This window comes from Aquila chrysaetos, chromosome 1 (assembly GCF_900496995.4).
Source record: "Aquila chrysaetos chrysaetos chromosome 1, bAquChr1.4, whole genome shotgun sequence".
Taxonomy (NCBI): domain Eukaryota; kingdom Metazoa; phylum Chordata; class Aves; order Accipitriformes; family Accipitridae; genus Aquila; species Aquila chrysaetos.
The window spans coordinates 25,570,024-25,590,220 of NC_044004.1; the positions used below are offsets into that span (position 1 = coordinate 25,570,024).

The window sequence follows — 20,197 nt, forward strand, 5'->3', positions numbered from 1 at the left end:
TGTAGTTTTAAAACTGATTTAAAACTTCTGTTTAGCCGTGGCAGGCTGGCATCAGAGAGGGAAGTGGAAGAAGGTGGAGAGAAATTCTGTGCCCCAGTAAAAACAATTCCACGTTTATCTTCTTGCCCTGAGCACGTATTTCTCACAGAAAATATAGACGGCCTTTGTAATAATGCCTGATTTTTAAACAAATCCTGACTCCATTATTAATTCATGGCACATATTTTAGAGATAGGGAGATTATAGATGGACTGCTTAGGTCCAGATCCTCTTACTCCAGTGAGTGCATTTTTAATTTATATTAAATAGATGCAACAGTTCTCAAAGACAAATGCAGCTTCAGCCTGAATATAATGTGAGTCGCCTGCTGACAGGCTCATTTCCAAATTGCGGGGCTCTGCTGATCTGGCTTTCTCTCTTGGGTTGCTTTTTGCCTGGGAAAATATTGTTTAGTATGCACAGTTGTATTCTTTTGCCATTCAGCCAGTCTAAATTCAGCTGAATATAAGGAAGTAGAGTAACTGTGGTTTGTGCCTCTGGTATCCACAAACTAGCAGCTCATGGCAGAGCTGAGTTTGTTGGTTAGCCGTCCCCTGTGTTTAGCAGGTTCTAAAGAAGGATGTGTATGCAGCGTGCACAGGTCTTCACCTTTGCTCATCAATTTCTGTGTGGCTACACATGAAATGCTTAAAAGTAACTTTATATCCAGAGGAAAAAAATTGTTTGTATTTTCTCAGTTAAAGTTCTTACTTGGATTTTCCCCAGGACTGCAGCAGAGGTTGGTTCGTGTATGAGGTGTGAAAAATATTCAGATGGGTTATCTGCTGAGTCTCCTCACCTGGTTCAGACAGTCCTGATTTTGGTATCTCTTCCTGAAGAATTGCTTTCCTAGCCAATTTTCTTGGGATTTTGTTTTTTTTATTTTTAGGCTTTTCTCCTGGCTGTATTTTGGGTGGATGGGGAGAGATGCATGTATTGGGGTTTTTTTTTCTCCCCTTGTTCAGCTGGCTTCAAATGATCCCTGCTGCCCTGGGACCAAGTGTGAAAGGAGTTTGTGGGACTGAGCTAAGGAGCCCCTTGCTGCAGGGAGGGGAAGGCAGCAGCAAGCAGGAGGAGGCTGCTGAGTAGGTGTTGGAAGGAATAACCCCATGAACACGTGTGAGGTCAGCCCCGGGGACAATACAAGGAAACCAGCAGGGTGTTGGGGAAAATCATTGTGACTGGTTGAAGGGAAAGAAGAGGTAGAAGGTGAATGCACGGGACCATTTTTAGACACACAGAAGTGGCACATCTCACTTGATCCATTCACATTCAGGATTCTCCCCTTCCCCCTTCCTTAAGAAATTATAGGTATATTGGTGCTGCTGATGTTTTTATGTGTGTCTTTTGGGATTTGGTAGTGGTCAAAGCTTCAGCAGGTTTCTCTAAGTCATGCTCATGAATGGATCCAGATTCCACCCATCTTCCCTAAAATCTGATATGAGACTTGTCCTTAGCAGACTTCCTGATGTGCTAGAAACTATGAGAAATTTGAATTTTATCTGTTAAAATGTTACAAAGACGTTGCCAGAAGCTGAAAAATTGAAAACAATAGTTTCACCTTAAAAATGCCCTTTGCCCATCAGAAGTTAGCTTCAGCTTTTGGGTCACTGCTGTACAAATCGCCTAAAGATTAAATTAAGTTAGAAAATATTCTCCAGTAAGCTCATTTGTATAGTTTGAGTTAGAGCCTTTAAATTAAATGCTATGTGTGTCTTAAATAAATAAACCCCTAAAAATAATTAGGTGGAATACAGGTAGAGGTACACACTTGGGTTTGAATTGTAGGACAGTTTCATTAAGTGGCTTTTGGGAATGTGTTCTGCCAAGACTCCAGAAAATAAGAAGAAGGAGTGTGAATGTATTTTCTCAATGCAAAGTAAGTTACTTGTGGTATAATATTACTCTCATCTAATTAAACACTATTCTCAGTCTCTTGTCTCAAATGTGAAACTAAATCTCAATTTGGTAATGTGCAGAGCTCTGAGTGCCAAATCAATGTTGTTTCAGTATTCTCTGTTTCTCTGATAATAGTACACTAATTGGTCTAAATATATAGGTAGGAAAAAAATTTGAGATTTATGTCCAGGAAACATTTTTATAGCAAGACAAAAGGAAGTGTAATGTTACTTGTTATCATCTTGCTATTTATTTTGCTTTTTTTAGATTGGCCAGTCTGAAGTTTACCTTATCAGTCCTGACACAAAAAAAGTAGCAATTGAAAAAAGCTTTAAAGAAATATCCTTTTGTTCTCAGGTAAGATTGCAGTGTATTCTTTCTCTCTTTTTTTGTTTAAATATTCTCCACTTGTGAATGCTCCTGTTCTCCTCTCTCCTAGCATTTCGAATAGATTCTCACCCCAGCGGTTTCAGTAATTGCTATTGACAAGTTGCTAGTTAATCAGTAATTTTGTAAAACCATCATTCTTTTCTCATGCTTCGCATTGTAATTTCTGAGATAAAGACTCACTTCTGTGTGTGGTGGATGAATAACACGAGCTAGAAGGAACACCCTGGTCAGCTCTGGTTTGAGATTTCAGCGTGCATGATTCACAGTTGTGCAAATCTGGGGTTCTCTAAGCCATATTTTTCAAGAAGTGATAATGAAAGGACAAAAACGATATGTAAGAGTTATCTGAAAAATACGTCAAAAATACATTTTTTTCAAGAGTATAAGTTGCATGTGTGTAAGAGGAAACAACCCTCTGCCACACAGAGGTAGTGTGTGTGATGCACTGAGGGCAAGCATGTTTGACAGCCTCCTCATCCACATTAATCCCTGTTCCTTATGTCACAGAGTTTGCTTCCCTGTCCTTCTGCCTCTCATTTTCATGGCTCTGACTTTGATTTTGCATGGATTAGGTGAGGGTGCAATTTATCTAATGACTTATTTCAGGTGGTGATGTTTTGAAAGAGATGCAACTTCCACATGTGAAGATGCAGTAGTGGCATTGCATAGGTTACACAGGCATGTGATTCACGCTCAGCTACTGCAGCGGCTTAGTGGTGTGAGGGCAGAATAGTCACCATCACATCAAGGACATGGGGCAGCTCGGGCGATTACAGCACTCCTGTATGGTCAGCTGCACTAACTGTTGGCGGGTCCTGTGTACAGGAACAGAGGACTCTTCTTTGAGAGTTGCTCAAACGTCAACCTGCAGACTATGAACAGTCATTTCAAAGACATTTCATAGACCAGTTGCTTTTGTTAACTAACCAGTGTCAGGATGCAGGGATTTGTCTTTCACTAGCCATTTTCTGTCCTGCAGGGCTTTATTTGTATTTAGTTTGTCTGTGTACCAGATTTGATTCAGTTTAAGTGAACGGGGAAATTGAATTTAATTCATTTAATTAGGATAGAGTCCTCAGATCACATAATTCCTTTAAAACCTGTTACAAATCATTTTGGTTTAAACCTCTGAGAAAATAACCTGAACTATAATTATATAAATAAACTTAAATGTATTGAGGAATGGATGTTCCCACTAGTTTAACTGAAAGTTCACCTTGAATTAAACCAATGCAATGCTTGTTTGTACTGTGCGGCTTGGGTGGGAATAAGACCTGGTATACCAGGATGTGAATTTTGCCACTCTTTCTTGCACTAAGGAACTATTTTGCACTTGGCTTACTTGCGTAGTGCAGGTCTACTCAGTGCATCACAGGTTCTGGCCTTAATGATATTGGGGCAAAACTGGTTTTTTTTGCAGTAGGTTTATTTACCCATTTTTAAATATCGGGAATATGATTTGCTGTTATTTGCTTCTAGCTTTTTTGGATTGGTTTGGTGTTTTGGTTTTTTTTTTCATAAGTGACTGTTTTTTAATTTGATGAGGATAGCTTTCATCACTAGACATGCAGGTACCTATTCTGAAAATTTCAGAGTAAACGTAAGTGGTTTGCATGCTGTCAGATCAAGAGCTTTGAAGAGAACTCCTTGATCACAGAAAAATCTTTATCCCTATGTTCCCTTAGGACGTCTCGTTAGGGAGGAACTAGTTAGGTAGACTTTTTGACTTGCCCTGAAGGTCAGCAGATGATTGTGCTCCTTGGAGCAGTAGGAATGAGATTCTGATTGAATTCTCCCCTCCTGTCTGAAGAATGTGCTACAGGGCAGATGTTATGTCAGTTGGGCAAATATTGGTATTGGGGTACAGAGGGCTTTTCCCCCAGGTATGCACATTTCAGAAGACGGAACAATCTCATGGACTCATCTTGATCATACAAGAATTTTAATAATCTTTTCTTGAAGGCACTGGATTTAAATTATAAGGGAGATCAGAATCAGTACTTAATTTCCAGAATGTCCAATCCATCAGTGAGATATCATAATGGCAGAAAGAAGTATGTGGTTCTGGATGGTATCTGAATTAGCTAATCTGAAATAGCTAAGAGCGTTTGCCAGCTCCTGGTGCCTTGCAGTTTTGTGGGCAGGGCCATGATCCCAGGTGGGCTCCTTCCACTGTAGCAGTTAGGTTTTCAGGAGAAAGGTTAGAGAGGGGGCTCAGTGCGTTCTGTACACATCTCTGATGTGGATGATGGAGGGAGAGAGTCAGCAGCTTGCAGCTGCCTCCTGAAATGCTTAGCCTGGACATCCAATGGAGCTAGAGTTGGAGAAGCTGCAGGCTTTACATCCTTTGAATGTCCTTCTGTTCTTTTTGTTCTCATGGCGTATTAGTGCCTGATGTTTGTGTAATAAAGCCTTTGTTATCTATGTGTAATTGTCACACTCCAACAAACCAGGTATCTCAATACATGTAAAATTATTTTTCTTCATTCAGCTGGCATGCTCTGAAGGTTTATTGTTAGTATTTCAAATGATAACACAATGTGGAATCATTTAGGTTGGAAAAGACCTTCAAGATCATTGAGTCCAACCATCAACCATGCCCACTAAACCATGTCCTGAAGTACCCCATCCACTCGCTTTTTTAACACCTCCAGGGATGGTGACTCAACCACTTCCCTGGGCAGCCTATTCCAATGTTTGACAACCCTCTCAGTAAAGAAATTTTTCCTAATATCCAACCTAAATCTCCCTTGCCGCAACTTGAGGCCATTTCCTCTCATCCTATCTCCAGCCACCTGACAGAAGAGACCAGCACCCACCTCACTACAACCTCCTTTCAGGTAGTTGTAGAGAGCGATAAGGTCTCCCTTCAGCCTCCTCTTCTCCAGACTAAACAGCCCCAGTGCCCTCAGCCGCTCCTCATAAGACTTGTGCTCCAGGCCCCTCACCAACTTGGTTGCCCTTCTCTGGACACGCTCCAGCACCTCAACGTCTTTCCTGTAGCGAGGGGCCCAAAACTGAACACAGTACTCGAGGTGCGGCCTCACCAGTGCCGAGTACAGGGGAACAATCACCTCCCTGCTCCTGCTGGCCACACTATTTCTGATGCAGGCCAGGATGCCGTTGGCCTTCTTGGCCACCTGGGCACACCGCTGGCTCGTATTCAGCCGGCTGTCAACCAGCACCCCCAGGTCTTTCTCTGCCGGGCAGCTTTCCAGCCGCTCTTCCCCAAGCCTGTAGCGCTGCATGGGGTCACTGTGACCAAAGTGCAGGACCCGGCACTTGGCCTTGTTGAACTTCATACGATTGGCCTCGGCCCACCGATCCAGCCTGTCCAGATCTCTCTGTAGAGCCTCCCTACCATGTTAGCAGATCGCCCCTGCCTCCCAACTTGGTGTCGTCTGCAAACTTGCTGAGGGTGCACTCAATCCCCTCATCCAAATCATCGATAAAGAATTAAACAGAACAGGGCCCAACACCGAGCCCTAGGGAACACCACTTGTGACCTGCCACCAACTGGATTTCACCCCATTCACCACAACCAGACTCTGGGCTCATCCAGCCAGCCAGTTTTTCACCCAGCGAAGAGTACACTTGTCCAAGCCATGAGACGCCAGCTTCTCAAGAAGTATGCCATGAGAGACAGTGTCAAAGGCCTTGCTGAAGTCAAGGTAGATAACATCCACAGCCTTTCCCTCATCCACTAGGCGGGTCACCTGGTCATAGAAGGAGATCAGGCTGGTCAAGCAGGACCTGCCTTTTGTAAACCCATGCTGACTGGGCCTGATCCCCTTCTTATCCCAGACTTGCCATGTGAGTGCTCTCAAGACAAACCGTTCCATAATCTTCCCTGGTACCGAGGTCAGACTGGCAGGCCTGTAGTTCCCCGGATCCTCCCTCTGACCCTTCTTGTAAATGGGAGTCACACTGGCAAGCCTCCAGTCCTCTGGGACCTTCCCTGTTGACCAGGATTGCTGATAGATGATAGAGAGTGTCTTGGCAAGGACCTCTGCCAGTTCCCTAAGTACTCTTGGATGGATCCCATCAGGTCCCATAGATTTGTGAGTGTCCAGATGGCGTAGTAGGTCACTAACTATTTCCTCCTGGGTTAAGGGGGGGTATGTTCTGCTCTTCATCCTTACCTTCCAGCTCAAGGGGTGGAGTACCCTGAGGATAACTGGTCTCCCTGTTAAAGACTGAGGCAAAGAAGACATTAAGTACCTTGGCCTTTTCCTCATCTCTGGTTGCTATGTTCCCTTCTGTATCCATTAAAGGATAGATATTCTCCTTGGGATTCTTTTTACTGTTAACATATTTGTAAAAACATTTTTTGTTGTCCCTTACAATAGTGGCCAGATTTAGTTCTAGCTGAGCTTTTGCCTTTCTAATTTTCTCTGTATGATCTAACAAGGTCCCTGTACTCCTCCCAAGTTGCCTGCCCTTTCCTCCGGAGATGATAAACTCTCCTTTTTTTCTTGACTCGCAGCAAAAGCTCCCCGTTCAGCCAGGCCGGTTGTTTTCCTCAGCGGTTCGACTTGTAGCACATGGGAATAACCTGGTCCTGAGCCATTAAGATTTCCTTCTTAAAGAATGTCCATCCCTTCTACACCCCTTTGCCCTTCAGGACCGTCTCCCAAGGGACTCTCTCAACCAGTGCCTCGAGGAGGCCAATGTTTGCCCTCCGGAAGTCCATAGTGGTGGTTTTGCTGACCACCTTCCTTGCCTCACCAAGAATTGAAAATTCTATCATTTCATGGTTGCTAAGCCCAAGACAGCCTCCGACCATCACACCTCCCACCAGTCCTTCCCTGTTCGTAAACAGTGAGTTTAGCAAGCCTCCTCCCCTGGTTGGCTCACCCACCAGCTGTGTCAGGAAGTTATCTTCCACACACTCCAGGAACCTCCTAGATTGTTTACTCACTGCTGTGTTGTATTTCCAGCAGATGTCTGGAAAGTTAAAGTCCCCCACGAGGACAAGGGCACACGATTCTGAGACTACTGCCAGCCTCTTGTAGAATGATTCATCCGTCTCTTCAACCTAGTCAGGTGGTCTATAACAGACTCCCAGCACAATATCTGCCTTATTGGCTTTCCCTCTCATCCTCACCCATAAGCACTCCACCTTGTCATCAGAATCGTGTAGCCCTGTACAGTCAAAACATTCCCTAACATAGAGAGCCACCCCACCACCTCTTCTACCTTGCCTGTCCCTTCTGAAGAGCTTGTAGCCATCCATTGCAGCACTCCAGTCATGGGAGTCATCCCACCATGTTTCCGTGATGGTGACTAAGTCATATCTATCCTGCTGCACAATGGCTTCCAGCTCCTCCTGTTTATCGCCCATGCTGCGTGCATTGGCATAGATGCATTTGAGCTGGGTCATCGAATCCACCCCTGACATTGGCATGCTGCCCCCAGGCTCATCTCTGGTGCACCTAGTCTTATCCCTGACCCCCTTCAAACCTAGTTTAAAGCCCTCTCTATAAGCCCTGCCATCTCATGAGCGAGGATTCTTTTACCCCTTTGAGATAGCTAGAAACCATCTGTCGCTAGCAAGCCCAGTGCCATGTAAACATCCCCATGATCAAAAAACCCAAAATTCCACCGATGGCACCAGCCTCTGAGCCACATATTAACCAGGTGTGTTTTCCTGTTCCTTTCAGTGTATTTCCCTGCCACTGAAGGGGTTGAGGAAAACACTACCTGTGCTCCCGATCCTTCCACTAATCGTCCCAGTGCCCTGAAGTCCCTTTTGATTGCCTTTGGATTTCTCTCTGCAGTCTCATCACTGCCAACCTGCACAACCAGCAATGGGTAATAATCAGAGGTCCGAACCAGACCAGGGAGTTTCCTGGTAATGTCTTTTACCCGGGCCCCAGGTAGGCAGCAGACTTTCCTGTGGGATGGGTCAGGTCTGCATATCGGGCCCTCTGTCCCCCTCAGAAGGGAGTTGCCTACAACAATTACCCTCCTTTTTCTTTTTTCAGAGGATGCGAGAATGCGTGGGGCTGCCCGACTGGGCCTAGGCACCTCCCTAGATAGGACTTCATCTACACCCTGATGTTCACTGTCCTGGTCCTCAAGTTCCAGAGCCCCATACCTGTTGTGTAGGGGCAACTGGGAAGGTGAGGGAGACCGGGAGGGGATTTGCCTGCCTCCCCGAGCACGGACCTGTATCTATTCCCCTCCATCTCTTAGGTCCCCTCCTGCCTGGTGGCAAGAGGGCAGGGGAACCTCCGCTTCTTTCGGAGCCTCCATCTGCTGCCTCTGCCTCAGGGATGGTAGGGTGTGGGCCCCCCAATCTATCTCCCTCTCACACTCCCTGATACTCCTCAACCTTTCCACTTCATCCTTCAGCTCTACCACCAGGCTGAGCAGATCATTCACCTGGTCACACCTCACACAAGAGGTGTCCCCGCTGCCCTCCATCATCAGTGATAGACTCAGGCACTCCCTGCAGCCAGAGACCTGGACAGCTGCACGTTTACATGGGACCTCTGTCTGCGTTGCCACATTTTTCCTAACAATGGCTTTCAGCCGAGTGGCAACCGTTCCTGGGTCTCCCTCCGGGCCGACGCCCACCGCTTGAGTAGCCTTCTCCAGCTGGGAAGAGGAAGAGGGGGGCTGCGCTCTCTGCCTGCGCGAACTGCCGCGCCGCGCCCTGGTCGCCGCGCTCCCGGTGGCCGGCGCTCCTCGGGGCCGTTCCAATCTCCCGCGGTTGCCCCCGGCAACGCCCACGCCGCGTCAGCCTCTGTCGCGAGAGCCGCCGGCTCCGGCCGGGTCCCTCCGCTCTGCCCCGGCGCTCCCGCGCCTCGGGAACCTCCCCGTCCGCCTCCATCCAGCGCTTAGCCGCCGGCTTACCGCTGCCTCTGCGGGCCTCGCCGCTGACTGAATTGTTTGGATTGCTACCGAGATAGCCCAGGATATCTGTTGCTATAATATGTTCTTTTTTTGGACACCTGACCTTTCTGTTTCATAGAAGTATTCACTTTTTATGCTTTTTAAATGCTTTTTTTTCCTAATGTTTTCTTCATGATAAAAAGAAAAAGAGAATATTCAGTGATTCTCGCAGTATTAACAAGAAAGAGCAAAAAAACCCAAGAAAAAAGTCCTGCTTGGCATCTTCAGACTGTTTAAATTTCACTGAAATTTCTGATTTACTATGATTCATGATTATGCTTTTTGATACAACAGTTTGTTACTTCTCTTTACCTGACTTTAATATTGTTGTGCTATGACAGCTTAGAAGGTAGTAAAATGGTGCTGAGTGTAATTGAATTTCTATAAACAGGCTCTACCACCATGCATGTAATTCATCATCATAAGTTTGGTTTGGTTTTGTTTTGTTTGTTTGTTTGTTTGGGTTTTTTTTTTAACCAAGAATGGTGCACTGAGGAGATGTGCACTGGGATCACCTAACTCTACTCATCCAAAAGTCTTCTAATAAAAGAAAAAAATTCCCAGCAATTAAAAAACCTTCTTAGCATTTTACCAGGATGTACTATTTATCTATTGTTGCAAGTAGATTGTGCCTGAATTTGCATGCCTTTTAGGAGAAATAAATGCTTCCATGAGTGACCTTTAAGTAATATATTTAACCATTTTCATTTTTTAACTAGCCAAGCATTTCTTTAGATGAAAAAAAAAAATTGTTTATCCATTTTTCACTATTGCTTTGATTTGCTCTTACAAATGTAAAGCAATTGTTGACCACTTAAGGAAAAGAAAAGAAAACCAGAATGAGCTTTTTTCTCCTGCTATTTCCAATTTGGGTAAAATACATCTTGAATAGTATTTATTCATCCCTGTAAGTGTACTCCAATGGATCTATTATATTTCAGTCATTAAAAAAAAACCAACAAAACAAAACAACAAACAACCTCTGACTTAAGTGAAATTTGAAAGATTCAGGAAGTAATAGGTTCTGTAACAGAATAGATTTTTAATGGCCAGATGACTTTAATGTAGCTGTAACAGATATGCAACCTATCTGTTGGGCCTCTCATGCTTTTGTCACTGGAAAAAATAGAGGTACAAAACATTGAAAGTAAATATGACTGGTTCATTACTGTTGTTTTTGTGCTAGGGAATTAGACATGTGGATCACTTTGGGTTCATCTGCAGAGAGTCTTCAGAAAATGGAGGCTTCCACTTTGTTTGTTACGTGTTTCAGTGTACAGATGAAGCACTGGTAAGTGAAAGAAAAGAAAAGCCTACTAGAATATTAGGCCCTGAAAGTCTTCTGTTGCTCCATGCTCTATAGTTTGCTGAATGTCTTCAAATCCTGCTCCACTCAGAAATATGATTTTAAAATGTAACTAACATAGCAGTCTGCAAAGGAACTTTTAATTTCTTTTGAAGGCAGAAGTTAAAATCCCCTTTAAAATCCAATAAAACTTCCTTTCATTGCACAGACTAAGTTAGACTTTATGCCTCTTTTATGGAAGAGGGTTTTTTCATAGTGTACCTGTTTAGAAAATCAGGACTACACTACTGTGCTCTAGGTCAGGCCAGTACGTCACAACTTCAGTAAGCTTTTTTATCACAGACAAGAAAAGGTTTCTAGATAGAGGCAGTATCTTTTATTAGACCACAGTAATAAAATTGGGTGGCCTGGAAGAGCTGTGACTTCACGATGAGTTTTGTCTTGCTTGTGTGTTTGTGTGCACAAATGGCATGAGAACAGCTTTTCTCTTTAATCATAAACACATTCCCAAACAAGCAGTATCATTCTAAAAGACTGTTGTGTTTGTGTTTAAGGAAAACAGAAACTCAGTGGAGGAGTGAAATTCTGTTCTTTTTCACTCTATTCCTTTCAGGTTGATGAAATCATGATGACATTGAAACAGGCTTTCACCGTAGCTGCTGTGCAACAAACTTCCAAGGCACAGCCCCAGCTCTGTGAAGGATGTCCTATGCAAAGCTTGCATAAACTATGTGAAAAGATAGAAGGTGAGGTTTGAAGAACCTTCTGGTCGAATATTTTTGTTAACAGTTTTATTGGGGGACAATCTTACATGTGAAACTCTAAGGGAATGAATACTTTAGAAGAGCCTGGGACTTGGGATGAAGGGTTGAAGGCCAGTCTTTTTATTTAGAGGACTGCAATGTCAAGTTAAGTTTCTTTCTTGTATTTTAGTTGAATTTTTGAAAACTAATTAAGAGTCTAAACATAACTGAATTGCAGCTGGCTTGGCTTTATTAGCCATATAAACACAGAGGATTGTAGATAAGGAACTTCTCAAGAATATATGCTGCGATAGCTATGACCTGCTGCCATGTTGAATCCACATAGATACTGGCATTACACTACTACTAAACATGAACTGAACAGTATGCTTTTAATATGCATGTTTGTGGTGTTGATCTATGCTCCTTCATGAAAACGTAGCAGTTAGAATTGTAGTTGTTGCCCAGAAAACAAGTTCAAGACAAAAAAAAAAACAAACCCTCTTTGCATTTCAGCAAATTTCACAGTTAGGATTTGTTCATTTAAGCGATGTCTGGGGTGAATAAAGGGCAACACCAGCTTGTCAGATCACATGACAGTAGCTTGTGGGACTAAAACCTATCTAGTATTAATTTGATGAAACTGGAGAACTTCCAAAACTACTTTTCACTCTATTTTGGTCTTCAGCTAGCTATGATTTTTGAGAAATTTCTTAAAGGCAAATGATTCCTAATGCCCTTAATCATGCCATCTGGTTAATCGTATCATCTGCTTCTGAAGGAGAAATGCCATGATCAGAAACTGAAGTACAAAATACTGTTGAGGGTTTGTTGTTTTTCCACAGAAAATAGAGGAAAGGAATTTAATCCAGGATGAGAGCAGAAAAAAATAATCTGAGATGGTAGTCTGCTTTAGACTGTCAGTAAATGTTTTCAGCAAGAGGCAAAGCAAGAACTAAACTAACATGCAATAAATTTACTCTTTTTCAGAAAAGACCAAGGCATACAAATTGGAGAAAATCAGTGGAAATTATATTTATACCACAGGCAAAATCCAAGCAGTACTGCATAAAATACGAACAAAGCAGTTTGCTAAAATGCAGTAGATCGTGGGTTTATTTTATCTTGTGTGATAATGGAATCTTCAGCTAAGAGTATATATAGTCCTGGCCTGTGCCTAGTAAATCTCCTTGTTGCAGCGTTTGTGTCCCTCATTTTAAAGACATGAGTTCAGCAGTAGCTTTAAATTAACCTAGAGTTCTTTCCAATGCCCTGTTATGAAATCAATGCAATAGGTCAGCTCAAATAACTGATGAGCTTTGGCTTAAATTGTGTGCATATTTTTGTGATCGATTAATTCTGACAAATTTGACCCTGTGATTTGTTCTTTTTTGTTCCTCTTGGTAGGGTTACACCCTTCTAAGACTAAACTAGAACTACAAAAGCATCTAACAACACTAAATAACCAGGAGCAGGCCTCTGTTTTTGAAGAGGTTAAGGTAAGCTCTTTGTTTCCTTCAAGATTTTAAAGCAATTGATGGTTTTTGCTAACATCAGTGTGAAGCACCAAAGTTATTTTCATTTTTTTGTGAATTATTATCTTTATTTAATAGACTGTTTATCACCTTGTGCTTTAATTTCAATATCATCATTTTTCTAGAGCTGTTAAAAACTTGTCTTATGATGAAAATGGCTTATTTGACTCATTTTTCTTCCCTTAATATTAGTTGTTTTCCATGAAAATGTTGACTTCTCACTGACTAAAACTGCACAGATTTTTCTGTGGGTGAAGGCAGTAACTTGTACTGTGAGAATATTCAACTGTTACTTTGACCAAAACAAATTACTGTAACATTCCCAGATCAGAAAAGTTCCTGCCTAAAATTTATCCTAGATCTTAATACTTGTTAAACTAACTAAAAATGTTTAACTTTTTATCTTCTGAATGAAGTCCATTTGAGCACAGAGGAAAGCATAGCTGGATTTAAGACAGATGATGAACATTGAAGGAAACGTCATTGGGCTTGGCACACTGTTGAAGATTAGGAAATTTCAGACTTTTATAAAAATAATACTTCCTTCCTCTCTTGAGTCATTCAGTCTCTTGGTGTGTTTCCATGTCGCAGTTTATCATCCAGTACCAAATTTGGTAGTTACTCTGTGGGAGCGATTCCATGAGCTAAGTAATTGCTTAGTATACAGCAGCTAGCTGGCACTGTTGCCTTTTAGTATTCTGCACTCATTTTAATGGTCTAAACCTTCTAGTAGTCACAGGAAACTGATAATTGCTTCTGGTGAGTCTGCAAACAATTAACTTTATAAAACCAAGGGTAAAGTACATCTCTCCTGCCTATCTTTTTCAGCTGATTTTTTTGAGTTGAACTGCCTGAAATTTTAGTTGTTGCATTCTTACAGCTCCATATGTTGTAACTGTGATTTGCATTTTTAGATAACTGTCTTTCTAAGGATATTTTTATTAATCTGATGTGCTACCCTGGCATTAGCTAATTCGTACTGTATCCTCTGCATTACATCAATAGGCTTAAAACAGCATATGCTTTTCAAAAGTTAGGTTTCTGGGATTAAATTCTGTAATAGTTTTAAAAACATTTTCTCGTACAATAATTCAGATCTAAATAGAATGCAGCAGAGAGAAATATGTTCACCTTGTGCACTAATTTTTAAGATACCTATGTCATTTCTGAAAAATGAAATGCCCAATGAGAAGGATTTCTAGGCAAAAGGTTGTGCATCATAACTGCAAGACAATACTTCACGTGTGCTACAAACTCAGAACGACAGTGTTTTGGTTTTCTTTACATCAAAAGCAAATTGGCAAAAATATTTTTTAAAGTCTTTATTTGCTTGTGGCAATTTGATACCTCTACAGTTGTCCTTTATCTTTGATGTAAATTCTGTCGTGTATGAAGTGAGGTCAAGTGTTTCTCTGGCTGTGTTGCTGCTTTGCCTGGGACACTGGTGTCCTCTGGTGGACTGGAGTAGTAGCATTAACCAAGTTGAACTTGTTCTTACACTAAGGATGTATTGACAATGACAAAGTGAAAAGAGTAAATGTTTGCTAACTGTAATACAAATGTATAATTACTGTGCTTGTGGTGTTTTCAATTAAAGAAATTAAGACCAAGAAATGATCAAAAAGAGAATGAGTTGGTTATCTCTGTTTTGAGAAACATGTATGAAGAAAAACAGAAGGACCATGTTCATGTTGGGGAAGCAAAACAGGTAAGTAGTCATTCAGTTTTAGTTCATGTAAGGAGGAGCCACGAAAAAAGTCTTCCATTGCATTTTTATATCTTTCCAAAGGCAAATTTCCATCACTGGCATTTTGGAACTTCAAACTGTAGGCAGTGGTGAACACTGGTTTTGCTTGTGATTCATAGGCTATTGTCATGTGCCAAAACAGACATATCTCAGATTTTGAGGTACCCGGTACAGTCTGATTTCAGGCTTTGGAGGCAGAGATGCAGACAAGGTAGACCACTAGTTTGGTTGTTTCTTTCTTCTCACTGCAATGAAAATGCAATGTATGTGAGAGAATATATAATGAATTTGTAATTGCTCTCAGCCCATCTGTGGCATTTGCTATCCCGCTGTCTCTGTGAGTCAGTGTCCTGACAACACATTGGATTTGATCCTCGATAAAGACTATTACATTTACTCGACAGCTGGAACTTATTTCTTGTGTGCAAACCACCATTTGAAGTGGCCTCAAGGAGCAGCTGAGGAGGATTGCTGCAGAAACAGGAGCAGAGACTGTCGTCCATTTCCAAAGAGCTGAGCTACCTTTCATTCTTTATCAGGTTGCGTCAGTGCTGTTTAACTGGCTGTTTATACAGCACAGTTAAGGTTTTTCAAAAGGGATTAATGATTTTGGTTGCCTTGGTTTGTGACTAACTAACTTAAGACACCTCGAGGAGGTCTGTATTCAAAAGAGGAAGGATCGGCACCCATTCTCTGGAAACTTTCAGTTCCAATTATTTGACCCTTTTAAAAATCCTGGCTGTCCCACCCATCATGATGACTGCTGTTGGCTGTTTGTGATATAAACTAGCAAATTAATATATGGAGAGTAATTAGACCCCTGAAGAAATTGGGGAAGTAGCAGCAAGTCTTCATTTACTATTTGTTCACTTTGTTAATCTTTTCTCCTTTTATGGCTTACTGGCTAATTATTGACCTCCCTGAGAAAGCAGGAAGAAAACTTTGCATATTTCATGCTCTGATTTCTTATCTTGAGCACCTCACCAGAAATATGTTTTTAAGAAAAAAGCACTGTAGTTATGGCATGACAGGAAGAAACATTGCCTGAGGTCCTCTATCATCATACCTGAAATATTTTTATTTGGTTTAATGCCAGCTGATTATCAAATAGCTATCAGTCACAAATGGCTTGGAAATAGGGATATACAAAGCAAGATAGTATCTTAGTATGCCTTCAGTGTGATTTGAAAATTCATAGGGCCTGCTGCAGTCTGTTTGCTCAGTTCCTGCAACAAAAAATGGTTAATATGATGCTTGTAAAGATGCCAATGCTCTAAGAACAGAGTTGACTTGCCTTCAGTCCATCATTTGTCTTAGCAGAACATTTTATATTTACTCTGATAATTTATCTCCAGAGCTGTGTAATAGCAGATACCTTTGAACACGTACTCTGGCAGGGTTATTTGTCTCAGCAATCATTAACCCATGACACCCTGATGTCCCTCTTCCCTTCTTTTCTACATAGGTATTCACTGTCACGCTTTTCATCACTTTTTTTTTTTAATATATAAATCAGGGGAGGAAAAAAATGAAATGTGATACTAGTACATGGATCTTATTTAACAAAAATGACCTTCAAAATAAGTGTCTTTTCATAAGAACATAATAGCAGGCAGGATCTGATTTCCCCTTTGAGGATAAGATGAGCGAAGGTAAAAAGAAAATACAGAAGCCTGTAACTTTGTCGTACTGGAAGTAGGATGCTTTAAAATTTTATCTAGACAGGACTATTTGGTGGTGATGATGACATGCTGTTCAGCTGCCCACGTACTAATAGTTACATAGATCAAGCATTCAGATCTCTGAAATTAGGGCCAGGTAGAGAGGGCTACGGTGCCTGGCAGTCTCAAGATGAAGCCCCAAAAGTAACACTGAAAACTGTGCTCTGGTTTCTACTGCAGGTGTTAGGTTTGGATGGATGCAAATATTTGCATCATAGTGTCATTTTTGTATTTGATACACTAGTCTTTACAAGCACTAGAAATGGACTGAAATATTTATTTAAAAACCAAAACTCTCAATAGACTGTTAGCTTTAAGGTGGAAGTGTTTCTACTGGTAAAATATTTAGAAGAGTTAGATTGTTATACATCTTCCTGGCCCTTAGAAAGCCCCATTTTAATATAATGGAGACACTTGTGAGTTCTTGTTAATTATGAGCTTCATCAATTTTGATTAATTTCTTGGCTGAAGAAAAGTAAATCCATCAGAAATCTCTAATCTGTTAAACATTTAGAATTTGTACAGTTGTACTTTGGCATTAAAGAAAATTTGTCAACACAGCCATAAATCCCTATCAAAATGGCAATTCTTCTGAAGCATGCTACTACAGTCAACACATTTCGTTTAAGAGATTTCCTGGTCTTATGTTAGCATAGTTTGTTAAACTTCAATATAAGTATCGGTAGAGAAAAAGGCATGAAAACCCAAGAACACCAGGAGAAAGTATTGATTCAAGTTACAGAAGTCTTCAGACTGTTCACTGAGATTCTGCTCCATGCTGTTGAGTATTTCACATTAATGTTTTTAAACACTTGCAGACTTCACAATCCCCAGCTGAGAATGCTGTAAATGAGGTGCCCAGCAGTGCTCCGAGATTCAGATTAGATATGTTAAAGAACAAAGCAAAAAGATCTCTGACAGAATCATTTGAAAGTATTTTATCACGTGTAAGTATCTTCATGTTTATTGCCTCTGAACATAATTTCATTGTTTTATTTATTTGAATGGTAGAAAAGTCATATTTGTTATCCTTCCAGGTTGTAGCCAAGTGGTTATTTAAGGCACAGTGACAAAAATATTTGAGTGTACATGTTAGAAGAAGACAAAACAAAGCAGGGCTTTGGTAGAGAGAATACCAAGTCCTGGAAGAAGTGAACTAATTGCTAGATAAGAAATAGTGTATATAGGCATTTCAAAAAATTAATATGAAGTTGAGCATGAGAACTTACGAAAAGTGACAATTGTTTTATTTCTCTTTCAGATTTAGAAAATTAAAAAGTAATTGTAATTGTTCACTTCTCTTTATGTGGAAGGAAGTGATTAGGGAACTGACTAAGCATTCCTAATGGGATAGTATTTATAAGTGACACAGAACTGATGAATAATGGGGCATCTGAACTTTTAAATGCTAGAGATTATTTGAAGGCGAGGAGTGTAAAGAACTTCAGAAGGCACTAACAATATGAAGTCATTTATGCAATATCACATCAGGTAAAACGCTTTGTAAACAGTGTCTGGCAATACCTATTAGTGGAAAAAACTTGAACTCCTATGTGATAGTGATCCCCAAGAAAATGTGTTGGGAAAATGTTTATCATGAACAGATGGCTGAAAGTATCTGCTGAAAGTATACAGCAGTGGTTAAGAAAACAGATGTCAAGTTTAAGCACTCCTTAAACTTACGAGTGTCTTCTCATTCAAATATTCTTGTTTGCACCTCATAGAAAAAGTCTGAGGAAAATAATAGGAGACTTGGGAAGGCTTGTGCTTGACAAAGGATTAAAAAAATCACACCTTCTTCCTTTTTAAGAAAGAGAGTTGTGACAGAATGCCAAACAACAAATATTAAGAAACAAAAATTTGGCATTCTCATTTCTCATCAGCAAACAGTTAAATCGAAGCAAGATCTAGTACAGTTTTTTGGCTCATAGACATGCAACTTGTAGTGACAAAACGAGGCTTTTAAAGCTTATTTCAGACATTGTATCTAACCTGTTCCCATGAAACAAATTATGGCAAAAGCGTGTTCTCCCTGTTATAATTACACATATAGAGAAGATTTTTAGTTGAATGTCTCCCCTCATTACTTCCCAGCCAGCATTTCTAGAGTTCACCCTCCAAAAAATACTGCTGTGGGTGTGTCCTGGATGTGAAACATAATGTTAGTGTTGTTACACTAACTATAGTAGTTACTGTTCTAATTTTTGCTAGTTTGTCCTGACTGGCATGAGCTGTCTTCACATGAGCAGAGCTATATATTGGTTGCACTTTCACTGTCATGGCTGTTTTGATGGAAATTCTTGATTTTGATCAGATCTGAGGCAAAACATTTTGTCTGAGCTTCAAGGAGAGAGTAGTCACTACTGTGAATGATGATAACATTTTGTACCTGGAGTAACAGTTCAAAGAGAACATAAGCCTTAACTTCAGAACATAAAAAAAGATACCATTTGAGGTTAGGAAGATAAAAGTTCCATAGTTGTGTTAGCACGTAAGAACCATCAGTAGGTTTCTTGATATTTCTCTTGGTTACATAAAAACATTAGTCAAATAAATTATACAAAAATATTGTTGAACAGATTATACAAAAATATTTATGCTTTCTGATTTGTGGGCATTGAAATGATAATACCAGAAATTATGTTTTGCTGTTTATTAAATTTATATCGTTTTAAGTCCTTTGTAATAGATGGCCTTTTAGTTTCTTTGTATCCTGGTAAGAAGTACCTAGTGTGAAAATTTCCTGTTTGGAATACAGAAGGTACTTTAATAGTAGTTGTAGTACATGTGTGTAATATGTGATTACGTACATATCATGGAAAGCACATCATTGCCCATGAGAATTCCTTAATTCCACAGGATCCTTTAAAATGTCAGTGACTGTCCTGAATGAAGCCTCTGTTTCTCATGGGGGCAAAGGCTATTCTTAGGCATTTCAGGAAATTAACTTTCATGCTGTCTTTGAAAATTACAGATTCTGACTATGCTAGACAGATCTCTTTTTGCTGTGCCCCATATATCATAATCTTAACTGCTGGTGTGCTTTATCTCTACAGGGCAGTAAAGCCAGAGGTCCACTGGACAGTTCTGGTGCTGTGGATTTGGACAGCTCCATGTCCAGTACCTTAAGCAGCACAAGTAAAGTAAGTAAAGCCTGGGGTGAATGTACCTGTTTAGAAACTTCAGATAATATTCCCTGAAACAACTAGTCAGATGTGAAATGCAGTTACCAACTGCTCATATAACTGTTCTGTTCTAACATCTTGCATTTTGTTTTGATTATTTTGGGGGAGTAGACAAGCTAACTGATTAACTTTTCACTGGGTGAAAAGAAATAAAGCCCAGAACAGCCAAACAGTATGATAAAAACAGTATCACAGAGGAGGGAGAGTAGGTATGTCCTTTTCTTCTGACCTGTAAGAGTCCTGTTGCTGCTTGCTGATCCATAGGGTGTGTCTTTATTCCTGTGCCCAGTCCCTCTGAGGGTGATGGAGCTGCATTCATTGCACGCAGCGTCTTGGATCAGCAACTGCCTTTCATTCCCCCCCCCCCCCCCCCCTTCCCAGCTTAAAGCAATATTTAAGTTTTTCAGAATTTGCAAGTTGGTTACCCAAACAATTTTCATATATGTAACATGTTAGAATGTGTGTGAGTCCTCTGAGGGACAACTTGAACAAAGTAATTTCCCAGTTTACCCTGATAACAGAGATTCAGGCTAAGAAATAGCAGTCACATGTCAATACAATGGTGATGTGTAAGATGCTATTATCTGTAGAGTTTCACTTGAGATTTCCATACTTTTTGACAAGATGGGACTCATAGTAAATCTGTGGTTCTGTTCTCCAGAAGTTTAAAGTTGTTTTCAGGCCTTTCATTCTGTTCCCCGTGCTATAAAAAAGAGCAGTGCGATTGGGTCT

The 20,197-nt window shown here is 40.8% G+C and overlaps 1 protein-coding gene across 11 annotated transcripts in view; it reads left to right on the forward strand.

Moving 5' to 3' along the window:
* The window catches only part of TBC1D1 (TBC1 domain family member 1), a 122,851-nt gene that overhangs the window by 55,257 nt on the left and 47,397 nt on the right, over positions 1 to 20,197 (forward strand). For all 11 annotated transcript variants that reach the window (XM_030021243.1, XM_030020935.2, XM_030021515.2 and 8 more), the window contains 7 exons: positions 2,206 to 2,295; positions 10,415 to 10,519; positions 11,148 to 11,280; positions 12,685 to 12,776; positions 14,410 to 14,520; positions 17,099 to 17,227; positions 19,337 to 19,423. In XM_030021243.1, the coding sequence (XP_029877103.1) occupies positions 2,206 to 2,295; positions 10,415 to 10,519; positions 11,148 to 11,280; positions 12,685 to 12,776; positions 14,410 to 14,520; positions 17,099 to 17,227; positions 19,337 to 19,423 (747 nt within the window). The remainder of the gene's footprint in view (positions 1 to 2,205; positions 2,296 to 10,414; positions 10,520 to 11,147; positions 11,281 to 12,684; positions 12,777 to 14,409; positions 14,521 to 17,098; positions 17,228 to 19,336; positions 19,424 to 20,197) is intronic.